At 34.4% G+C, this 25745-nt stretch overlaps 1 protein-coding gene across 1 annotated transcript in view; it reads left to right on the top strand.

Moving 5' to 3' along the window:
- Sycp1 (synaptonemal complex protein 1) overlaps window positions 1–25745 on the top strand; it is a 90501-nt gene that overhangs the window by 39572 nt on the left and 25184 nt on the right. Inside the window, exons 16-23 of the mRNA XM_038311747.1 lie at window positions 3905–4009; window positions 5421–5524; window positions 7506–7623; window positions 8883–8953; window positions 13751–13832; window positions 15458–15520; window positions 17670–17732; window positions 17864–17926. Of these exons, the coding sequence (XP_038167675.1) occupies window positions 3905–4009; window positions 5421–5524; window positions 7506–7623; window positions 8883–8953; window positions 13751–13832; window positions 15458–15520; window positions 17670–17732; window positions 17864–17926 (669 nt within the window). The remainder of the gene's footprint in view (window positions 1–3904; window positions 4010–5420; window positions 5525–7505; window positions 7624–8882; window positions 8954–13750; window positions 13833–15457; window positions 15521–17669; window positions 17733–17863; window positions 17927–25745) is intronic.

The following is a 25745-nucleotide window of genomic DNA, read 5'->3' as shown; positions in this document are numbered from 1 at the left end:
TTTATATCTTAAATTAACCCATTTCTACTAATCTGTGTATCACCATGAGGTCGTGGCCTACTGGCAAAGCCTCGGCAGGCTCCAGCAAAGGTGTCCATCCCTGGCATCAGCTACATGGCTTCTTACTCATTCCGCCTTTTTTTCTCCCAGCATTTAGTTTAGTTTTCCCACATAGCCTTTTATTCTGCTAAGTCACTGGCTGAAACAGATTTATTCATTAACCAATAAAAAGCCACACATAGAAGGACTTCCTATACCAAACATTTGATCTATAATGTAGTTAATTATGAAGTTCTGTTTCTTTTTTTGGTCTGGATAATATATTTACTCATGGAATTTAGTGTTACATTCACCTATTATTTATTTTGGCCTGGCTGTCCATTTGTGTTCAGTAGATTTTGTTTTATGAAATTGGGCATTGCAGTGTTTGCTGCATATTAATTTCTAATCATTATATCTTGTTGGATTGTCAGCTTTTTTAATTTTAAAAGATCTTTTTTAAAAACAATATTTATTTATTTATTATGTATACAATGTTCTGTCTGTGTGTATGCCTGAAGGCCAGAAGAGGGCACCAGACCTCATTACAGATGGCTGTGAGCCATCATGTGGTTGTTGGGAATTGAACTCAGGACCTTTGGAAGAGCAGGCAATGCTCTTAACCACTGAGCCATCTCTCCAGCCCCTCGGATTGTCACCTTTATTTGTAGATTTAGTTCTTCTGATTTGTTTTGGCTTAATGTCTGCTTTTTCAGATACTAATATAGTTCTCCTGGCTTGTTTTCAATTTCTACTTGCTTACTATGTCAACTTATGCTTTTTCACATTTACCTTTTCCAGTTAAGTATGCTTCTTGCAGAGAACAAACAATTGGAAATTATTTTTTAATTCAATTTTTAAGTCCAAGTTTTTCCACAAAATGGCTATAAACATAAGACATTTTGATAGCAAAAAAATAGTAACTTCTCTATTTGGGCCAATGATATCCTTAGTCATGGACTTTTCTTTATATTTATTTTATTTTGGTTTGTTGAGGCAGGGTTTCTCTGTATAGTTTTGGTGCCTGTCCTGGAACTCGCTCTTGTAGACCAGGCTGGCCTTGAACTCACAGAGATCTTGCCTGCCTCTGCCTCCCGAGTGCTGGGATTAAAGGCATGTGCCACCACTGCCCAATTTAGTCATGGGTTTTTCATGAGGTTTACTTATTAGGCATGAAATCCTTCCTTGGAGCAGGCCTCCTACTCAACCAGAAAGCGGTTTGTTATCCCCATAACAGTTGTGCCACACTATTGTACTTGTAGACACATTTTGGTAGGCAAGTCAGTATTTTAGTAAACAGGATTCAGCACTGGGAGAGATTATTAATCTCTTTTTTAACACAGGAACTGTTTAACACATTTTGGCACTAAAATATTAGTCAGCAGTGAGAGAATTTCCTGATGACTTAAGTTTGATTTTTCTATGTTCTGCATCCAAAGTGAATGTTATCTTCAGCAATAGGATCTTACCATCTGTGTATGTTGAACAGTAAAGAGCAGTTACAATAGTCTGTGTTGTTTTGGGTACATCAGAACCTCCCTGGCCAGCAACTCTTGAGGAGGTAACACATGCTTGGCACTGAGATTTTCATTTAGTAACCCACATTGGGCGTTTTATTGTTTGTCTGTGCAGGATGTTTATGTTCAAACTCCTGTATTTTATATAGTATTTAAAAATCAGCGTACAAACTAATGAATTTATATAAGACTTCTTCACACATGTTTAGTTTTGGCTAATGTATCTCCTAACTTTGCATTTTCCCAGTTTCCCTATTCTCACTTAAGCCTTTAACCTTGAGAATTCCCCTGATCTCCTTTTATATCACCTGCACTTTTCTATTCCTTTTAATTAAAATTGGTCTCTTTATTTGTAAGATTGTAGGCTTTCCTATAGCTTTTCATGTGCTATTTATTTTGGTTAAGCCTTTTGTCACTCCATTTCCTCAAGCTCTACTCCCCATTCATGACTTATTTATAGTCTTTTCAGTCTGAAATATTCCTTCCAGTATCCTCTGTAGAGATAGTTCAGTGGTAATAATTACTTATTTGTTTTTATCATGATAAAATATATTTCTCCTTCAATTTTTAAAAATACTTATTTTTATCTATCTGTATGTGTGAATATTTGCATGAATGTATGTGTACCCACATGCATGCTTAGTGCCTGTAGAGGCCAAGAGAAGGGACTGAATTCTCTGAAACTGGAGTTTGTGAGCCTCCATGTAGGTGCAGTAAACTAGTCTACACTATTTCATGTTGCTTGTGTCCTCTTTGAGCTTTAGAGTTCTTAGTCCTGTAATAGTTCACCACTTAGTAGATAGGTGGCCATCCACTAACTTCAGACTCAAGCCATTAATCTCCACAGCCACTCTTAAGTAATAGGATCCATTTTTTTGTTGTTTTTATTTTTTTACTATGGAAAGTTTGGCTACAGACAACTGAATTCTTCATTCCTTGACCCCCATCCCCCTGCCAGCTCTCCTGAACTTCTTAAAATGTCTGAACTGTTTAAAATGCTTTTTTTCCCAGCCTGGTGGTGGTGGTGCACACATTTAATTCCAGCACTCGGGAGGCAGAGGCAGGAGGATCTCTGTGAGTTCGAGACCAGCCTGGTCTACAGAGCTAGTTCCAGGACAGGCTTCAAAGCTACAGAGAAATCCTGTCTCAAAATAACAACCCTGTCTCAAATAAATAAAAATGGTTTTTTCCTTCATGATTGCTGTTTAACACCTAAGTAGCTTTGGGCAGGCTATTATTGCCTAACTTTCGGGATTGTGTTTATGCCTTTTTTTTTCAGACCCTTAGAGTAGCTCAGTCTCAACCAATAATCTCAAAATGGCACCCAGTGAAAGCCATCTCAGATAAGAGGAATGCCAAAATGGATCTCTTCTCCATTCATCATCAGATTTAAAACTGGATCCATGTCTTAGCAAACATTGTAGACTGACTTGCTCTGTGAGACTGGCAGTTTTGTTTCTCTAGGGCCATCTGGCTTATCTTTTGGATGAAGCTTTTGTTTCTTCTTTCACTGCTCAAGCCTCAGCTGGAACAGTGCATTGCCCATTTCTGTTCGCTGCTTAACCTTTCTGCTTGATTTCCAATGCTCTCCCAATTATCCCTTCCTTGGAATAGAGCCTGACTTTTGTTATCCTCGCCTTTCTCATTAACCCTATCACATGAAGGCGATTTCTAACTGTTTACCATAAAAATACCAATTTTAAAATAAAGTTTATGTTGTGGTATTCCCCTCTGTATGCTATGAATATGTTTTATTATCATTGGTTACTAAAGAAGCTGTTTTGACCAATGACTTAGTAGAGTAAACCCAGGCAGGAAATCTGAACAGAGATATAGAAAGTAGGCAGAGTAAGGGAGATGCCATGTAGCCACTGACAGAGAAAGATGCTAACTGCCAGCCAGAACCTAACTGGTAGGCTACAATCTCGTGGTGATTCACAGATTAATAGAAATATGTTAATATAAGATTTAAGAGTTAGCTAGAAGTACGCATAAGTTATTGACCAAGTAATGTTAGAACTAATATTTCTGTGTAATTATTTTGGGTCTAGAAAATGAATGATCAGTCTCTTGCTACAAATTTATTTATTTTTTTAGACAAAGTTTCTCTGTGCAACAGCCCTTGCTGTCCTGGAACTCACTTTGTAGACCAGGCTGGCCTTAATCTGCCTGCCTCTGTCTCTCAAATGCTGGGATTAAAGGCATGGCCACCACGCCCATCTTTGTTTTCTCTGCTTAAGCAATTTAACCAAGGAAATATACTATAGTTACTTCTATTGGGCACTTCAGTAATTTTCAGTATGTTTATAGTTTAACAGTCATACTTTTTTCCTACTTTTTTTAAACAGGTAGAAGACCAAAACCTTTTAGATGAAAAGAAACAAGTTGAGAAGCTTGCTGAAGAATTACAAGGGAAAGTACAAGAACTAACTCTCCTTTTGCAAACCAGAGAGGTTTGTTAAGGATGTTTGTTTCCAATATTTTGTTAAGAAAATAGAGATTTATAAAGTAGATTATAACATAGCTATTTGCTTTGTAAAGGATTTCTTCACAAATTTCTTTTTAAAAGTATGTGTTCTTGTTATATTTAACATGCTAATGACAGTTTTAAAATAGGGAACCTTCATATTGTAATGTGGGAGAAAAAAGGTCAATACCAGCTTATGCATGGTATGGCTTATGATAATTCTGTTTCTTAATGTCTTTAGTATTTCTTGATACATTTAATTTATAGCCCTTATTAAATGCTTGATTCTTATAATATTTTTATAATGCTTATATTTATACTTATCTTTAAATTTACAGTATATTTGTAGACCTGTAAGAGAATTGGAACTTCTTTTTATAATAGTAAGAACACCTTAGTCTATAAGACACTTCCTGACTTCACTACTATATTTCCCTTACTAATATAAAATTTTAGGCTAGGTGTAGTGTCACATTCCTTTATTCCTAGCGTTCCATAGGTAGAGGCAGGCAGATCTCTGTGAGTTTGAGACTAACTAGCCTGGTATGAATAGAGAGTTCCAGGCTAGCCAGGTATATATGGTGAGAGTCTTCTCTGAAAAACAAATAGGCAAATTAACAATAAGCTAAACTAATAAAATTTTAAATGGAATTAATTACTTAGTAGATTAAAATGAATAAAATTTTCTTAGTTTTAGGCTATCACAGAGTTTACTTGTATTGAATTTGTTACTGCTAATTTAAAAAAACTAAAATGATTATCACATTATATGCTTAAATTTAAAATATTTAGCTGAACATGGTATTTGTATCTATCTATAACCCTAATACTTTGGAAGAAGAGGTAGGAGAACCAAGAATTCAAGGTCTCTGGGCAGTGGTAGGCGTACACATTTAATCCCAGCACATTGGTGGCAGAGGCAGGTGAATCTCTGATTTGGAGGCCAGTCTGGTCTACAAAGTGAGTTTCAGGACACTAGGTTCAGGACCTAGGGCTATACAGAGAAGCCCCGTCTCAAAAAACAAAAACAAACAAACAAAAATTTAAGGTCAACCTCATTCATAGATTGAGTTCAAGGCCAGCCTGCACTGAATAAGACTGTATCATAAATATTTTTTTAATATCCTGACAATTATTTTCTAAATGTATTACTTGATTACTTTGAGCAACCATATCTGTTTTGATTATTTATTTATTTATTTATTTATTTATTTACTTAGAGACAGTGCCTTACTTTGTATCTCTGGCTCTTCTGGAATTCACAACGTAGACCAGGTCTCTGCCTCTAAGTGCTGGGATTGTATCACCATGCCCAGCCTAATTATATCTTTTATATGGAAAAAATCTTGTAGAACATTTGTCATAAATGTATATATATATATATATTTATTTTGCAGAAAGAGGTCCATGATTTGGAGGTAGAATTAACTGTCACTAAAACAAGTGATCAGTATTATTCAAAACAGGTTGAAGAACTAAAAACTAAGCTGGAAGAAGAGAAGTATGTTTTTCACATATCTATATACAATTTAATTCCTAAGCTTTATGATAAAAATAGTTTCCTATTTATATCAATGATTTTGAAATTGAGTTTTATTCCTAAAGATAAAAATGAAAGCCAGGCATGGCGGTGCACAAATGTAATCTTAGCACTCTGGAAACTAAAGCAAGAAAATTATGAATTCAAAGTCTGGGCTTTGTCGTGAGCTCTTGTGTCAGAAAAGAAATGGTTTACTTATTTTATTGCTAAAGGAAGTTTGTATCGGGGGCTGGAGAGATGGCTCAGCAGTTGGGAGCATTGCCTGCTCTTGCAAAGGTCCTGGGTTCAATTCCCAGCGGCTACATGGTGGCTCACAGCCATCTGTGGTAGGGTCTAGTGCCCTCTTCTGGCCTCTGGGCATGCAGGCAGACAGAATGTTGTATGCATAATAAATAAATAAATATTTTTTAAAAAAGAAAGTTTGTATAATTATATAAAAGACTAATAACAAAGTTAAATCACTTTATATAAGCATTTAGTTATCTCTTGGTATTTATAAGCTTTGGTTTCAGAAACCCCAAAGATACACAAATCTGAAGCTAGTCAAATCCTATATGCAATCAACAGAATATTTGCATATAAACTAAGTATAACCTCTTACAGGGGAAGTTTTAACTCTTCTCTATACTACTTGCAGTACTGAATATAATGTAAATGCTATATAAACGTTTGTTTTACTGTATTCAGAAAATAATGGCAAGGAAGAAGTTTATATGCTCAATCCAGACATTTTCCTGAATAGTTTCAATTTTGAGTTGGATAAGTCAATGAATGTGGAATTTCTAGATAGACAGGGTCCAACATTAATTTGGGAGAGGTATTTGTTATATAAAGGAAATTATTTGTGTTTTTTTAATTTGTAAAACTGTTTTTCATAAGTTCTTGTTGATAAAATTAAATATATAAATTTATTTCTAATATTGTATAAATAAAGTATCTAATGGAATGATTTCAGCAAATTTAGTTTGTTAATAATTATCACCAAGAAGTAAATTCAAGTGCCTGTTGGTGGTAAACACTATTTTTCCTTTTTGATTGCTTCTCAGGTATAGATGAAAATGGTAAGTAAAGTGTTAGCTGTGATGCCTCATGCATAGAATTCTAACCCTTGGGAGGCTGAAGAAGGAGGATTGTTGTACGTTTGAGACCAGCCTGGGTTACATCATAATTCCCAGGCTAACATATAGCCTAGACCTTTACTTGTAGTCCCATTCCCTTTTTCTGATATTCTTTTAACAGTGTTTTCTTTTTCCAGGAGATCTAGGTAATATTTTATTAAAAATCCCCTTAAGAATTGAGTGGTTATTTATATTTTAGTATTAATTTATGTTATTCTTAGTATATTTGCCCATTAATCTCTCGGTACTTAGGGAAAAACTCTTAATTTTATCTTTTGAATTTCCAATAATATTAAATAAGAGGAAGTGGCAGATGCTCCCAAAATCATTTGGTGGTACCAGACACTACACTGAATTTTTTTAAAATTGGTACTGACTTCAGCCAATAGCAGTAATAATTTCTCTTTCAAATTTCAAATTTTCAAATGGAAAATTTGAGACCTTGTAAGAATAATTGATTACAAATAGTTCATGATTCAAGGACTGTTCTAATTAAAATTTCAGAAGTTTGAAATAGACTATTGGAAGTAAAGCAATTATGTGAAGAAAATGACGTGTCCTTTATATTTCAGAAAAATGTATGTAGGGAATATACAAGGATATATAATGTGTGACGTAATGAAATGTTAATACAGAAACAATTTAAATATATTTGAATAAACAAATTTAAAGAAGTAGAATAAGACTGTAATCTTGCTTCAGGACTTAATTGCCAGTATTATCTTATTTATATCCTGCCTTTTCTTTCCCTTAAGATTATTTTGAATCATATCATATATCATCATATTTCATATTGTTTCTCTATGACATGTTTTTAAAAATAGAGTTAAGAATGCTGAATTAACTGAAAGCAGTGATAAACTTTCCCTTGAGAACAAAAAATTGGCACAAGAAGCCAGTGAGATGGCGCTAGAACTCAAGAAAAATCAAGAAGATATTAATGTGAGTTGACAAAGTTATCAGTGATTTTGCTTTCTTACCTTCAAAATTAGAAGGACTTAAAATAGATGATCTTTGAGTACCCTTTTAGCTTAAAAAGTTGGATTATCTTAGAGATGGTAGTTTTTGGAGGAAAAGCTACATATTATTATTTGATATGGTGATAATGTAAAACAGAAAATAGAGTCTACCAATATATGACTACCAGTATATAAAATTAATCTAATTTTAAGCCTTATTACTTTTGTATTTAGTAACATTCTATTTAGTCATAGATTTCTATGGCAGGTGTAATATTGAACCATCTTATTTTTATTCAAGAACATATGAATTAATATAAATAGTAAGTGTTCAAATATCCTAACTAAAATAGTATGTCATATATATATGTCATATACTATTTTAGTATGTATATATATTTTTAGTATATATATTGGCATTGAGATAAAGTGTTGTTGGAGTTCACAAGTTTACTTGTGCCTTTATGGAAGAGAAGCTATCAGAGAAAAACATTAATTTTGTCCTCGAAAGATGAATTATGAGTTTAGTAGGTAATGATTAATTAAACATTATGAATAAAGGCACAAACCTACAAGTAACACTGGGAAATCAAAATTATTTTATTAGCTGCTATATATTATTAGAGTTGTTATTAATATAAGTCCATAAAACAGAACTGTACAAATTAAATAGCTCACTGTATTAGTTTGCTTTCTATTGCTGTGATAATACTTTATGACTAAAAGCAGTTTGGGGTGGGGGTAAGGAACTTTGTTATGCTTACATATCTTAAGCACAGTCCATCATGAAGTGAAGTCTAGGCAGGAACTCAAGGCAGGAACCTTGAGGCAGAAACTAAAAGCAGAGGCCATGGAAGAGAGCTGATTATTGGGTTGCTCCTTGGCGGCTGTACAACCTGCTTTCTTTATAGAACCTAGGACTACCTGCCTAGGGGTGGCTCCATCAGGCTGAGCCCTCCCATATCAATCATCTGTGAAGAAAATGCCTCACAGAGTTCCCTGAAGGTCAGTGTTATAGAGCCAGTTTATTGAGTTTCCTTCTTCCCAGATACTCTTAATTTGTGTCAAGTTGACCAAAAGAAAAAAAAAAAACCAACCAACCAAACAAACAAACAAAAAACAACCCAGCAAAAACCCTCCCCCAAACCTGGCATATGGCATACTTGTGAAAGTTTCAAATATTAATTTCAGTTACATTTTTGTTGAAGCAAAATGATTAAACATTGTTTATTATCTTCTTAGAATAGCAAAAAGCAAGAAGAACGGATGCTGAAACAAATAGAAAATTTGGAAGAAAAAGAAACACATTTAAGGCAAGAGTAATGAGTTTGTCTTTGTCTCAAGGATTTTAGGATTTCTTTTCTATTGTTAAATATTGTATAAAGTGAGAATAATATATATAGGTTAAGGTTTTAAAATCCTGTCTAAAATGAAATTACAATAATTTTATATTTAAGTAATTAAAAAATTATTTTATATTTACTTTTTAAGCAGTAAAATTATATGAAAGTTAAAGTATCATAAACCTAATTCTTTAAAGTCTAAAAATTATGCTAACTGTATCTAGAAAAGTTAGAATAAAATTTTTTAAAATATTTTTGAGAGTATCAACTATTATATAATATTAGAATATTTGTGTTCACTGTTTTAAGAATATATTTAACTATTAATCATAATGTAATTTTATATTATTTAAATGAAATTTTTTCCATTAGTATTTTAAGCGTTTTCTTGATATTTTTCACAATAATTTATTTGTATTTGTAACTTTATTTTTAGATATTTACTTTTTCCAGGTTTTCGCAATTATAGATAATACTGAAGTAAATAAGGAGCACATGTCTTGAATTTATTAATATGATCTTAGAACTAATGATTCCAGTGACTTGGTAATTACCTGGTCCTTAGTAGTTTTTATTAATTGTAAATTATAAAATACAATGAAGATCATATTGAAAGCTCTGATTTCAAATGTTTCAGTTGTTGCTTGGTATCATCACTAATTTAGCAATAATTTTAAATTTAAGCCACTTTTTATGATTTGCAGTTACCTTTTGTATAAGCTTTGGAATTTTTCAAAACTTGCCTATAGGAATTTTTGTTGTAAAATTATATAGAAATAGCTATACTCTTTAATCTTTTAAGGGCTTTATTATTTACTATTGACTTAAGCACCAGTGTAGCAATCCTTTATCCATTTTATTTATAGCATTTTTATAACTTGTTTTCTTTTAATTTGTGGCAATTATTTTAATATAAGTTTTAAAAATTTCTATTAGTTTTGTTTTTTGCTTTGTGTATTTATACCATTGCTTTTATATTTAAAATACTTTAGCCTCCCTGAATTCAAATGCTAGTCTTTTTTCAAAATCTATGTAGTGATGTTTAGCTTTTCTATTTCTTTTAAAAATATAAGAAAATTTCAGAAAGCAAAGAAAAAAAGTAAAAAAATAAAAAAAAAATAAAAAAATTTCAATCCTTCAGATTACTTGCAGTCACATCTATGAATTTATGACTTGGCATTTTTATTTTTTACTTTTGAAATGGCATTTTTAAATGTATTTTTATTAGTTCTTTGAAATTTTTGTATATTTTGATCATATTCACCTCCTTCCTTCTATTCCTAGATCCATCCCCATCTTCTTACCTCTACATGTTAATGAGTTATAGGGGTCTCTGTGTTAACTGCCATCTACTACGAAGAGAGCTTCACTTAACTGTGGGTTTAGTAATAAGTAGTAGGAGTCAGTTTAATAATCTATTTAGCAGAGTAAGAAGCTGCAGAGTGCTCAGTTCTAAATAAAACATCTGTATCACACACCTTCTCCCAAAGCTCAACAATCATTGTGGAAGGAGTAGAAAGATAGTGAGAGCCAGAGATGATGGTGCTCATTAACTGATGAATGAATAATGAAAATATGATATGTTTACACAATAGAATATTACTCAGTTTAAGAAAAAGGAAACTATGAAATTCATAGGTAAATGAATGGAACTGTAAACAATCATCCTGCGTGAGGTAAACCATACCCAGGAATATAAATATAACATGCTCTCTCCCATATGTGGCTTATAGTTTTGAATCTTTAAATATGTGTGTTTGAATACTCATAGTAATCAGGAAACTAGTAAAGGGCCATGGATTAGGGGATTTTCTGGGGCAGGGAGATAGGATGAAGTGATAAAGAAAGGGGAATAAAGGGACAGAAAGGATTAAGTAGGATAAGGATGAGAGGACAGGGTAGAGGAGGGAGCAATAGGAAGAGTAACTAATATTAAAAACCTTTAATAATGCCATATGGAAACCTTTTACTATAGAAGCTTCCTAAATTACATACACATCTAAAAAGAGTTTAAATAGAATTACCCCATAGTGGAGAGGACAGTGCCATACTAGACACTACAGGCTAGCAAATAAAAAGCTACTGCCAAGAATGGGGTACTTCTTTTGAAGATGTTGGCCAGTGGGATTCCATAGTCTCCATCTCCCAACATAGACTATTTTCTTTGCCTTTGGTTATTCTCCAGAAGTTGATGGTAAGACACTATTTTCTGAGGACAACACATACTTGAGTCATAGAACATGGAGAAATCAAGCTGGTAGACCTGGAAGCTTTATCCCTATTGGCTAGATTTCATAGTGCAAGAAAATGCTATGCACACTACAGGAGGATAAAAGACATCAACAGTCTTACACATCTGTGAACTCTGTGAGCTATGGTAATGACTAGTGTGGCATTATATACCATTATATGGTATAATAGTGGTATGAATGTTATAGGAGTAACCAACCACATTTTGATTGGATTTAAGGATTTCTCCACAAGATAGAACCCATATGTGGCACCATTACCAAGAATCCATAGCGAGATAGTTCATAGGTTTTAGGGGAAGGACCTGTGTAAATCAGGCTGGACTTGAACTTGTAGTGATCTTCCTTGTCTCTGCCTCCTGGTTGCTGGGAATATAACTCCGTACCTGACTTGATATGCAGTTTTACTATTATTTTTTTAAATCTTTGTGTGTGTGTGTGTGTGTTTGTATATGTGTATTTTAAGTTTTCTTTTTAAATCATTGGTAACTTGAATGATTTCGAAATACTGTGTGTATATTCTTATTTACATTGAAATTTTGGGTTTCTTATGTTTGGTTAAAGAATGCTCTTTTGAAAACTTCTATTTTAAATCTTTACAATTAAAAATTTGAAATCTTTAGACCTAATACAGCTCTTCATATACTTGTTAGGAGATTGATTATATGTGGTATTGCAAGTAGTGTTGAATATAGTGATTGATACAGTCAGTGCTTAATAATAGCTGTTTACTATTTTCAAGATTTAGAAAAATCATCCTTTGCCATACCCATAATGATTGATTCTGCCTTTTTTTTTTTATATCAACTTTCTTCTTCAGAAGCAGCTGTTACCTACAGATATCTATGACTAAACCACTATACTTTTTTGGTTAAAATATGAAAACAAATTTTAAAGAGAAGCTGTTTGATTTTTTTCAATGTTTTTTTAAAAGTTTAAATTAATTCGCTTAGTTTTTGAGAAAAGGTCTTAATTGTATAGCCCAGGATGGCATTTAGCTGGTATTCCTGTCTTAGACTCTCAAATGTTGGGATCAAATGTTGGGATTAGAGGTATTTGCTACTACACCTACATCAAGAGCCTCTGTTAGTGCATATGTATGTATACTATATGAGTGTGTGGAGGCCAGAGAACAGCCTCAGATGTCATTCTACAACTATTGTATGTATCTTTTCCCTTTAAAAAAAGACATGGTATTTCACCAGTCTGTATCTCAGCAAGTAGGTTAGGCTGTCCAACAAGCAATGCTTAGGGTTCTGCCTGTCTCTCCCTCCATGGGACTGGGATTACAAGCATGCCTCAACAACTCCTGCTCTTTAATGTAGTTTCTGGGGGATCAAACTCAGGTCCTTTTGCTTGCAAGGAAATACCTTATCTGTTAAGCTTTCTCTAGCTCAAGAAACTGTTTTAAAAATAACATTCATATTATCTGAGTAATATAGTCTGAATATCTACTTATAGTATCGGCTAGGAGGACTTTTAAATTATCTATGAAAAGTGAACATACTGATCATAATTTATACTCATTTAAAGAATAAAGCTGGCAAATAAACTTGCTGCTAAACCTGATATTTTGCATTCTATCCCTGTAATCCACATGGTAGAAGGAAAAAAATGACCTGAGAAGTTGTCTTTTGACCTCCATACATGTATTATTGAAAACACACATCCTGGGCTGGAGAGATGGCTCAGAGGTTAAGAGCATTGCCTGCTCTTCCAAAGGTCCTGAGTTCAATTCCCAGCAACCACATGGTGGCTCACAATCATCTGTAATAGGGTCTGGTGCCCTCCTCTGGCCTGCAGGCTTACACACAGACAGAATATTGTATACATAATAAATAAATATTTTTTTAAAAAAGAAAACACATCCTTTTTCTCTGTCTTATTCTCTAAATAAATAAACAAATGTGAAAAATTTTAAGAATTTTTTTTTCCTGAATTCGGTTTTTGAAAGGTCAGATCACAGATTATATTGCCAATACAGTAGTGGTACAAAGGGAAACTACAATTAGAAAAGTATCTTTAAGTTCATTATGAGACAACCACCAATATTTTCATATGTAATATACAATATTTTAATAAAAACATTTTTTTAAAGAGTAACACATGATTATAATACAAAATTTAAAGGAACAAAGGAGCACATTGGGGAAGGATGGTATCTTTTGCCTTTGGAGAGTCTCTGAGCATGAACAATGATGTATGCATATGTAGATATCATTAAAATAAATTGTACTTATGTTTTTAAAATTTGTATAGCATTTTATATGTTAGAATGATGAAAAGAAAAAATATTTCTATTTTTTTAAAAGTAAGAAAATGATGCATATAATTTAAGGATAAATATGTACAGTAATTTAAATGTGGGAATAGAAATGTGCTTGTTAATAGCCATGCATGAAAAGTTAGTAGTCAAAATGAGAACTCAAACCTAAAAGATTAATAAGAAATAATTAAAAAATCTTTGGAGATGAAAATATGGTTTGGAGTATGAAGCTATTCTTGTATTTCCTTTTAGGAATGAACTGGGATCACTAAAAAAAAAGTTTATACAGCAAGAAGATGAAGTTAAATGTAAATTGGACAAGAGTGAAGAGAATGTATGTATTTAATAATAGATTGGATTAAAAAATTTAAATAATAAAAAACACAGACAATAAAGTGACACGCATAGTATAAATAGCTAGCGATCAAGATATTTAGTCATTAACATTTAAAATATGAGTTAAGGTAGGCTAGAGAGATGACACAGCCATTAAAAGTACTTGCTGTCGCCGGGCGGTGGTGGCGCACGCCTTTAATCCCAGCACTCGGGAGGCAGAGGCAGGCGGATCTCTGTGAGTTCGAGACCAGCCTGGTCTACAAGAGCTAGTTCCAGGACAGGCTCCAAAGCCACAGAGAAACCCTGTCTCGAAAAACCAAAAAAAAAAAAAAAAAAAAAAAAAAAAAAAGTACTTGCTGTCTTGCCAAAACCCACCAATTTCAGTTCTTAGTGCCCACATAACTGTCTGAAACTCCAGTTTTGTGAGATTTGATACCATCTTCTGGATTCTTTGGATACTGAACTCATTTGGTATGTATACATACAAGCAAAACAAATAAAATCTTAAATGATATGGTTTGAGTTGGGTGGTTTTGAGTATGATACATATTTGTAAGAAATAGTCATATAATTCTAAAGATAATTGTAAAATTTTCATATAAGTTTTTTTTCTATTACTTTATTTGAATGTCTTTGCACCCTGTACATGTTTGGTGCCCATGGAGGCCAGAAATCCATTGGAACTGAACAGATGGTTGTGAGATGCCAGTAGGTGCTGAGAAATGAACCCAGGTCCTCTGGAAGAGCAACCAGGACTCTTAACTACTAAGGCACCTCTCTAGTCCCAAATGTTCAGTATTTAATTTTGACTTATATTTCTAGGCTAAATTAAAGGCTCATGGCGATAATATGTAATGTACTGAAAAGATTGTATTGTACCTTGAGTATGGTTTCAACAAATGTCACAAAACTATGAAAGTACAAAGTATGTCATAAGTATGAGTAGGGTATAGAGTGGGTGAAAATTGTGCCAAAGTTGAAATACCATGCATGATTATGAAGGCTCCTTCAGTCATTCAGCAAATGTTACCTTATCACCAAAAGTGTCCCAGGTATTGTTCTAGATACTGATTTTAGATATCATTTACTTTGGTGGGCAGAAGTGGTCTGAAGTTTTATTGGGGCAGTAAAATCTTTTACTGATAATAAAATACTTGAGGATTGAATGAGGAGAGATGAAAAACACTAGAATCATTTGCGAGGTTACTAAAAAGTGTCTTCAGAGCACTTAAAAACTGTGGTCTTGATCAGTTTATTTACTTATTTATAAGCTTGTCATTGTGGCTAGTGGATAATCTCAACAGAATTACTATGAAATTTACAATATCAAATTGAGGATAGCCTTGTCTACAGAGCAAGTTCCAGGACAGTCAGGGCTACATAGAGGAATGTTGTCTTAAACAATTAATGTATATATAAAATTTATGCAGATATATTATAAAACATTAAATTAAGGCAGTTAACATATTACATAAAGGTATATTCTTTTTTTAAAGGCGTGAAATAAACTGGATGAGCTAAGTATTTTGTAAATATATAAAACTAATTTTACTTCTAAAGTGCATAAGAAAATGAAATTCTAATAACATTTTAAATGATTTCAAATCATATATATTTTTTAAGGCTCGAAGCATTGAATGTGAAGTTTTAAAGAAAGAAAAGCAAATGAAGATACTAGAAAATAAGGTATTATCAAATTATAAAAAATGTTTGGGAATAAGAACCTTGTTAAAATATATGACTAGATTTTGAAGGACCGGCCTTTCTATTATATTCCTCTAGAAGACTTTGAGGAAGAATACAGTGTTTTACTGGTATTTCTTTGAAGAGATTCTGCATTCACCAATGTTGAATAGGCCCTTTTAGAGACCAAAATTTTGTTAAACTCCCTACTTTCACTTTCTTCCTAAATTCATGCTCATAAATAGTTATATTTATTGCAAAGTCTTAAAATGACAAGATGCTTTTAGAAATTATTCAGCTCTTTTGCTCATTTCTAAAATCGAGCTGCAAAAAAATTCCTGCCCTCTTTATTTGAAATGTCTTTTATTTACCTGGGTTTCCTTTCTCTCATTTTACTATACATCTTGTCCTATACTTAATCTATTTCCATAAAATGAACAGTTCTCTGGAAAGTGTAGTTTACTGTCTGAAGTTCTGACTTATAATGAATACTTATATAATTTGATTTTCAGCCAGAGGGGAAAAATATTTCGACTGGTAAATAAAATAGTTATAGCTTTATTAAAAACCAAATCATGAAAATCTAAGTAGCATTTCTGGCAAAATAAAAATGATTGATTTCTTTTAATAAATAAAATAGTCATGTAAAGATAATTTCATCTGTTACTATGGTTTTTGTTTGCTTATTTATTTTTATTGAGACAGAATCTTATAATGTAGCCTTGGCTGGCCTGGAGTTCACTATGTAACAGCCTTGCCTCGAAATTCTGGGCAGTGGTAGCACAGGCCTTTGATCCCAGCACTTGTGAGTTTGAGGCAAGCCTGGTCTACAAGAGCTAGTTCCAGGGCAGTCTCCAAAGTTGCAGAGAAGTCCTGTCTCAAAAAACCAAACCCTGCCCCGTTCCCCATTATAAAGATGGGCCTGACTCTCCCTTCCTAGTGCGATTATTAAATGTGCCAAGTCTGATGCCAATTTATCAAATCAGTGTGAAAATCAGAGAAATGCTTTTTGTTTTTTTCTCTAGTTGTGTTTTCCTAACTTTCTTTTAAAATTGTTCTTAATTAGGCTTGTGATATGCAAAATTTTAGAAAACCACTTGTAGCCAGGCATGGTGGTATATCTCTGTAATCCCAGTTTTTGAAGACTAAGATAGGAAGATTATGGTTTGAAGTAAGCTTGGGTACACAATGATACACTAATTAAAAAGTAAAATCACGCGAAAGAGATGGCTCAGTGATTAAGAGCACTGGCTGCTCTTCCAGAGGACCCAGGTTCAATTCCCAGGACCCACATGGCAGCTCACAACTATCTGCAATTCCAGCTTAAGGGGCCCAACACCTATGGCAAAACCCCAATGTACATAAAATAAAAACAAAAAAATAAAATCACATGCTGAGTGGTGGTGACGTATACTTTTAATTCCAGTACTTGGTAGGCAGAGGCAGGGACATTTCTGTAGTTTGAGGTCTGGTCTACAGAGCAAGTTTCAGGTCAGCTAGGACTACACAGAGAAACCTTGTCTTAAAAAACAAACCAAAACAATCACTTGTAAACAAAAAAAGCAATGCTATATAAAGTTCATTTATATGCAAAATATTAAAACTAACTATAGCCATGTATGAGTATTACAAGAAAAATATCCAAAAACATTTGGTGCTAATGAAGGAGACTGATTTATTTTTTCTTGTGAGAATTTTTACTCTAATGGGAATTAGAACAATTTATATATCTGGTAGTTTAGGAATCTCTTAGAAATCTGTGCCTCTTTTATGGTACTTAAGATGTTCCTTGGACTAATACATTTTAATTCAGTTCTGCATGTACTCAGATGAAATAACCCCACCAAGTAATATATTAAAAAAGTGGCTTAGTTGGTATTTTAGTAAGAAGAAATGGAATTTTGTCAGAATATTTGATATTTGATAGAATATCATATTAATATTTATCAGATTTAATAACATTAGAATCTCAGAAATGAGAATGAGAGAATAACCAGTAATGAAGAAGACATATCATATTTATATTTTTACATTAACAGAATGACTTTTAGTGAGCCTTATGTTATATCATGCAGTATTTTATTAGTTTGAAATTGCTTATTTTGATCAGAATATTGAATAAAATTATATAATTTTAAAAATAATTTTACAGTGTAACAATTTAAGAAAACAAGTTGAAAATAAAAGCAAGTATATTGAAGAACTTCATCAGGAGGTAGGTTTTATTAATAATATAAATTTTCTTAAAATTATCCCAATATTTGCACTATAGTTTTAGAGAGCAATGCTTCATTTCATTTCATTGTTTTAATTACCATAGTACTAACCATAATTAATTTTCCATAGAGTAAGACCTTGAAAAAAAAGAGTTCAACAGATAACAAACAGCTGAATGCATATGAGATAAAGGTATGTGACATTTTTATTTTTGTTTTCTTAAATACTAGTGGATACATGAATGTTTATTTTTTTTTTTTTTTTTTTTTTTTTTTTTTTTTTTTTTTTGGGTTTTCGAGACAGGGTTTCTCTGCAGCTTTAGAGCCTGTCCTGGAGCTAGCTCTTATAGACCAGGCTGGTCTCGAACTCACAGAGATCCGCCTGCCTCTGCCTCCCGAGTGCTGGGATTAAAGGCGTGCGCCACCACCGCCCGGCATACATGAATGTTTAAAAATACTATATTATCCTTTTATAATTTAATGATTACCTTCAGATGCTGTTATATTTTTGGATTGAAGAGATTAATTTTTATAGGGGTGATAGAATGTTCATTGTGATTTAGCTGGGTCAGAATTATGTGAACCACTTAAAAATACATGTGTGCATGCTCTATGTATATATACATGTGTTTTATTTTCTTTACTCATATATTATATAGCAATAATCTATATTATTTTTTTCCTTAAATTTTTTTTCCTATAATACATTTTGATCATGTTTATACTCTCCAATTCTTTATAGATCTTAACTACTTTTCTACTGACCCAACTTTATGTTCTTTTTCTCTCTCTTTTTAAAAAAGCAAACAGGAAAAGAAACACACAAACTCTACAAAACTGAAATCAAAATATATAAGCAGAAGATCAATAAGACAAAAAATGCCCAAACAATGCAGAGTGTCATAAAAAGCTTACAGAAACCTGACTGAGTTCATTTTGTATAACTACAAAATTATAATTTTGACTAACTACTCCTGGGCATGGGGCCTGACCTAGTGGGTGTTAATAAACCCAGTGATACTCCATTGGAGAAAACTGATTTCTTTTCTTCTTCAGTGAGTATCATTTTAGGATAATTTCTTGGTTGGGGTGGAAACCTGTGTCCACTTCTCCCTCTCAGTTCTGGGACCCTGTCTGGCTCGAACATGTGTAGGCCTTGCGTGACTGTTCCACAATCTCTGTGAGTTCATATTTTCATTATTCCTATTGAGACTGGAATACTCTTTCCTTCATCTATCATTTCTGATTCTTAAAATCTTTCTGCCTCCTCTTCCTCAGAGATCCCTGAGTCTTGTTGGGGAGGACTTTGATAAAGACATCTCATTCAAGACTGGGTGCTCCAGAAACTCCGATTCTGCATATTTACAGTTGTGGGTCTCTGTGTTAGTTTTCATCTAGTGCAAGAAGCTTCTTCTCTGATGAGGGCTGAGCAAGGCATTGATCTAGCAGAATGTCATTAAGAGTCATTTATTGCTATGTCCCTTTAGCAGAATAATAATAGTATTAGGTTTTCCCCTAGGCCTAGGTCTTAGGTTCTTGGTTTCTTTAGCAGAGTCAGATGTGGAGTCAAGCTCCTGCAGTATGTCTTAAATCCAATCAGTAACTGGTTGGTTACTTCTTTAACATATATGCCACTGTTGGCACCAGTATATCTTGGAGACAGCTTACTGTAAGATATGGTTATCTTGTTGTACAAACGGTTTGAGACCCATCAACTCTGAGGCATATAAAGTCCTAGAGTATAAGCCTATGATGTCAGGACTAAATTTTGTCACCTTTCTCTTTAGGCAATGATTGATAATTAGTAAGTATTCAATAAATATTTTTGAATCTTTAGTGGAGAGCAGTAATAGTCAACATATTAAATGAATACTTTGAAAATAAAGTTTTTGGTTTTTCAAGACAGGGTTTCTATGTGTAGCCTTGGAGCCTTGAACTCACAGAGATCTGCCTGCCTTTGCCTCCCAAGGGCTATGATTAAAGGTGTGAACTACCACTGCCCAGTGAAAATAAAGTACTTTATAATATCTTGAAATAGTACTTGAAACAAGAAATGCAAATATTGCCATTAAAAATAAAGACAAGTGAGAATTATCACAAATCTCTGAAAATTACATAGAAAAGTAGTCATAATTATCTTCTGTAATTATACACTTGAATTCCTTGAGATAGAAACTACCAAAAATATTCATAGCAGTATTATATATACATATTTTTATTTTGTTTTTTCGAGACAGTGTTTCTTTGTGGCGTTGCAGCCTGTTCTGAAACTAACTCTTATAGACCAGATTGGCCTTGAACTCACAGAGATCCACCTGCCTCTGCCTCCCCAGTGCTGGGATTAAAACCACCACTGCCCAGCTCTAATAATATATTTTTAAAATGAATGAAGCATTAGTAAAATTAAAGTATTAGTAAAATTAAAGCTATATAGGTAGAAATCATTTATTTCAAGGATTACAGAAAAATTTTTTTGAAAAGAGAATAGTACTTCACAGGCCTGTAGAATAGCACCAAGTGATTTAAAATATGTAATTATAATCTCTGAGGAAGAAAGGAGAAAAAAATGGCAAGAGGAAATTATTTGAGAAAATTACTAAAATTTTCTTCTTTTGTTTTAAAATAAATTTAGGCTTTGACAATTTTGTACGTGGTTGTAATACATTTTGGTCACATACTCATCCCCTTGCTTCTTATTCTATGCCCCTCCGTACCCAATAATTGTCACTTCTTCCACCTAGTACCAATCTCTTTTCATATCTTTTTGTTTTGTTTTTGCCTTGTGACCCACTGTGTTTAACCAGGTTAGATGTATATGATTAGGAAGATTTTCACTGGGGCATCTGTAACTTGCCAGTGACTATATTACAAAGCTTTTGGTTTTGATTATGTTTGTTTGTTCTTTCTTAAACTTGGCTATCAGTAAGCCCCAAACAGAATAAATAGAATGAAAACTATATCTAGGCAGGCATACATTAGTCAAAGTGCTAAACCAAGGATAAAGAGGAACTTAAAATCACACAGAGGAAATGTCACACTATAGAACTGTGACACAAATGATGATGACTGATCTTATATAAGATGCAAAGACACAACACAACAAAGGAATGGCATATATAAAATGCTGGAAGAAATAAGCTGTCTTCATAGGATTTTGTACACAGAAAAAATAACAATAAGATCTATGCTACAAGGAATGTTGAAAGAATTTCTTGAGGCTGAAGAAAATGATATTAAACAGAAATGTAGATTAGTTAGAAGAATGAAAAGCATCAGAAATGGTAAATATTAAATATTTCATCTTCAAGAATTTCAAACATTCTCTTTAAGTTATTTTTTAGGTCATTTTCTTCTGGTTCATCCATGTTTGGTTGTTCAGGTCTTGCTGTTGTAGGGTGTTTACGTTTTACTGGTATTGGGTTGCTCTTTGTGGTGTAGCGTGTGACCTTACTTTTCTACTCATCTTTTCCTCTAATAGGTGTGGTTGGGGCTGTCTGAGATTCTGTTGAACAATTTTCTAGGTGCCAGTGAATCCAAAGCTCAGATGGTGTTCCTCGTGGTACAGTCAGTGTCACAGTTCTAGTTACCCTGTTGGTTACTCCTGTTCCTGGAGATAGCTCAGTGCTCTGTGCTTTGCTGTGCTCTCTTGGAGTTTGCTGTCTCAGGCCTACTTTGGCCTAGACTGCTGGCTTTGATCTGTTTCTGTAAATTCTGGTCTGGATCTCTTCCTGCAGAAGTCCCTGGCTTGGAGTTGGACCTGTTCTGGTGGAGATCGCTGACTCTGGATCTGGTCGCTGTCTCAGTCCTGATCTGCCAGTGTTCTGGGACTGGTTTGGCTCCCTGGGCTGAATTTGCTCCTGGCTTCTGCTCCAGGTGGAGCTTGTTTCCTCAGGCCCTCTCTGTCCTAGGTGTCTTGTTCAGTTCCACTACTGTGGAATTTTTGCCTAAGGTGGAGTTCCTCAGGGCAACTTTGGTTTAGGTTACCAGCTTTGACCTGTATCTGTAAATCATGGTCTGGATTCCCTCCTGCAGAAGTCCCTGGGTTGGAGTTGGACCTGGAAAGGTTTCTGGTTCCAGTCTACTGCCTTGGGGGTCCCAGGCTCAGGTGCACCAGGACCCGCTCGCAGAGGACCTGCTTACTTCCTCAGAGGTCCCAGATCCAAGCTTGTACCTGCAGGGGTCCCAGGATCCTGCCTATTCCCTTTGATGTCCCAGACCAATGCCTGAACCCACAAAGGCCCTGGCTCAGGCCTACTCTCTCTGAGGTCCCAGACTCACGCCTGGCCCCACCAAGATCTCTAGTTCCTGCCTATTCCCTCGAGGACCCAGGTTCATTCACACCCAGACTGGCAGAGGTCCTGGCTCAGGCCTAGTTCCTGGGAGGTCCTAGACTCATGCCCAGACCCACCAGGGTGTTGGCTTAGGTCTACTCCCTTGAAGGTCCCAGATTCACGTCCGTACCCTCAGCAGGCCCTCTCTACTATTATCTAGGTTGAGCAAGGTATACATCCTAAGAGAATAGGATACTAAAAGCCAGTACATGCAGTTTAGACAAATCCCAGTGCTACTGTCAGTGGCCCCTCAGTCTGCCCCAACTGTCAACCACATTCAGAGGGACTAGTTTGATCCCATGCTTGTTTACTTTCAGTCCAGTTGGAGTTGGTGAGCTCCCATTAGTTCAGGCAAACTGTCTCAGTGGTGAACCCCCCATGGTGCTGACTTCCTTGCTCATACTCTCACTCCTTCCACTCTTCAACTGGACTTGGGGAGATTAGTCCAGTGCTCCGATATGGGTCTCTGCCTCTGTTTCCATCTGTTAGGATGAAGGTTCTATGGTGATATTTAAGATACTCATCAGTCTGGCTACAGGACAAGGCCAGATCAGACACCCTCTTCTTTATTGCTTAGGGTCATCCTTGTGGATTCCTGGGAATTTTTCTAGAGCCAGGTTTCTTCCTAACCCCCAAATGGCTCCCTCAATAAAGATATGAGAGCAAGGAAAGAGAGATTCATTTATTTTTAAAATTTTTAAAAGTTGTGTGTGTGTGTGGTGTGCATACATGTGTGGCACAGAAAACAATTTTGTGGTATGCATACATGTGTGGCACAATCAGAAAACAATTTTGTGGAGCTGGTTCTCTTCACTTTTATGTTGGTTGTAGCACAAATTCTAATTGTTTTTAATAATAAAAACCTGGAGTCAGATATCGGGGTAAAAACTGAGATACCAGAGAAGCAGTGCAATCAGCCACTAGAGACACCTTTTACCTTTACCAAATCTTCAGACTGAAGGGGTGATCCTGTCTCTACGAATCCTCATATTGTATCTTCAGACTGCATCCATCTCTATGAATTCTCAGACTGCCTGAGCTCCTGTTTCCTCCTGTCTTACATTCCTCTCTCCGCTCAGCCATATCACTCCTCTCTAGTGCTGGGATTAAAGGCGTGGGATCCCAAGTGCTGTGATTACTTTGTGTAAATTCTGTTTCTTTTTTAGACAGATTCAATCTTGTGTAGCTCAGGGTGACCCTGAACTCACAACGATCAACGTGCCTCTGTCTCCTGAGTACTGGGATTCAAGGTGTGTGCCACCACTGCCCGATCCCTGTGGCTAACTAGTAGTTTAGCTGTGTACTCTTACCCTCAGGCAAGCATTATTTGTTAGATTACAAAATATCACTACAGTTGGTTCTGGGGATTAAACACTATTTGCCATGCTTGCACAGTAAGTTCCTTTACCCACTGAGCCATTTCTAGGGGCCCTGATGTTGGTAATTTAGATTGTTGAATGCTTAGGAAGATGATGATATCTAATAGGCTGAACATGCAACATGCCCATGATCCAGCCATTTCAATTTTGGGTATCTATCATAGGAAATTACTATATATTTGTACCACAAGATTTTCATAAGAACATAGAATTAGTTAAGGATCTAAGAATAATTAAAAACATAAGCAATCTGTGTTACATTCATGTAATGGAATATTACCAGAGAAATTGACAAACAAAATATTTATATACATAACTATTTGGTACAGGCTTTAAATGAAGAGAAAGAATACATATACCATAAAAATATTGGATAAATTTCAAAACCAAATAGTATTTGAGGAAACATATAAAATGGAAGAAAATAGAAGAAAAGTATTAAATAATATTTACTGGGCTGGCAAGATGGCTCAGTAGCTAAAGACTACCACCACTAAACCTGACAACCTACATTAGATCCTTGGGTCCACTTGGTACAAAGAGAAAACTAACTCAATGCAAGTTGTCCTCTGACCTTCACATGCATGTAGTTGCATACTTCTGCCCCCTCTATCCAAATAGATAAGTATAATAAGTTTTAAAAGCACTGAAACAATCTTACTTGTAAATATTAAGAATATTTATAACATTTTGAGGGGGCTTAGGGGAAACCAAAGAAGATGAACAGAAACTGTTACTGATATTGGTAATATCTTACCTTAAAGTTGACAGTTGATTTATGGATATTGAATACATTCTGGTTCACTGTTACACTACCTATGCCTTCTTTGTGAAACTCTTGTCTCCTGCTTTGACACATTTCCTTAGTTACAATTTAACTCTCAGGTAAAGTGAATCTGGGCAGTAGGTGCTAATTTAGGGTTCTTTGTATCTCCTGAAATTACTATATTTGAGATATAGCTATGTAATATATACACTATGAGAAAGCAAAAAATTAAAAATATTCTTTATGAAAAACATTAAATATATTTTTATTTGAAAGTATGGGGTTTCAGTTAGAGTTATGGATTATCATAAAATGAATTAAAACTTACCAACTTAAATATTAAGAAAATTTTCAGTTTCTTTCTTCAAAGACTTAAAGTTCTTGTCATACAGGTCTCTTACTTATTTGGTTAGAATTGCCCCAAGATAATTTATATTATTTGTGGCTATTGTAAAGGGTGATGTTTCTCAGATTTCTTTCTTAGCCTGTTTATCATCTGTATATAGGAGGGCTACTGATTTTTTTGAGTTAATTAATCTTGTATCCTGTCACATTATTGAAGGTGTTTATTATCTGTGGGAGTTCCTGGTAGAGTTTTTGGGGTCGCTGATATATTCTGTCATATCATCTGCAAACAGCAAAAGTTTGACTTATTTTCCAGTTTGTATCCCCTTGATCTCCTTTTGTTGCCTTACTGCTCTAGCTAGAACTTTGAATACTATATTGAATAGATATGGAGAGAGTGGACAGACTTATCTTGTTCCTGATTTTAGTGGAATCACTTTTTCTTTCCATTTAGTTTGATGTTAGCTGTTGGCTTGCTGTATATTGCCTTTATTATGTTTAGGTATGTTCCTTGTACCCTTGATCTCTTCAAACCTTTCTTTATCATGAAGGAGTGTTGAATTTTGTTGAAGTCTTTTCCAACAATTAATACGATGATCATGTGGCCTTTTTTTCTTTCAGTTTGTTTATATGGTGGATTACATTGACAGATTTTCATATGTTGAACCATCCCTGTATCTCTGATATGAAGCCCATTTGATCATGGTAGATGCTTTTTTTTATTGATTTTTATTAAGCTCTACGTTTTTTCTGCTCCCCTCTCTGCCTCTCCCCTCCCCATTTCAACTCTACCCCAAGGTCCCCATGCTCCCAATTTACTCAGGAGATCTTGTCTTTTTCTACTTTCTACTTCCCATGTAGATTAGATCTATGTAAGTCTCTCTTAGTGTCTGCATTGTTGTCTAAGTTCTCTGGGATTGTGATTTGTGGGCTGGTTTTCTTTGCTTTATATTTAAAAACCATCTATGAGTGAGTACATGTGATAATTGTCTTTCTGTGTCTGGGTTACCTCACTCAAAATAATGTTTTCTAGTTCCATCCATTTTCCTGCAAAATTCAAGCTGCCGTTAATTTTTTCTGCTGTGTAGTACTCCATTGTGTAAATGTACCACATTTTCCTTAACCATTCTTCGATTGAGGGACATTTAGGTTGTTTCCAGGTTCTGGCTCTGACAAACAAAGCTGCTATGA

Source organism: Arvicola amphibius, chromosome 14, assembly GCF_903992535.2.
Source record: "Arvicola amphibius chromosome 14, mArvAmp1.2, whole genome shotgun sequence".
NCBI lineage: Eukaryota > Metazoa > Chordata > Mammalia > Rodentia > Cricetidae > Arvicola > Arvicola amphibius.
This window is presented reverse-complemented; position numbering and strand designations above follow the sequence as displayed.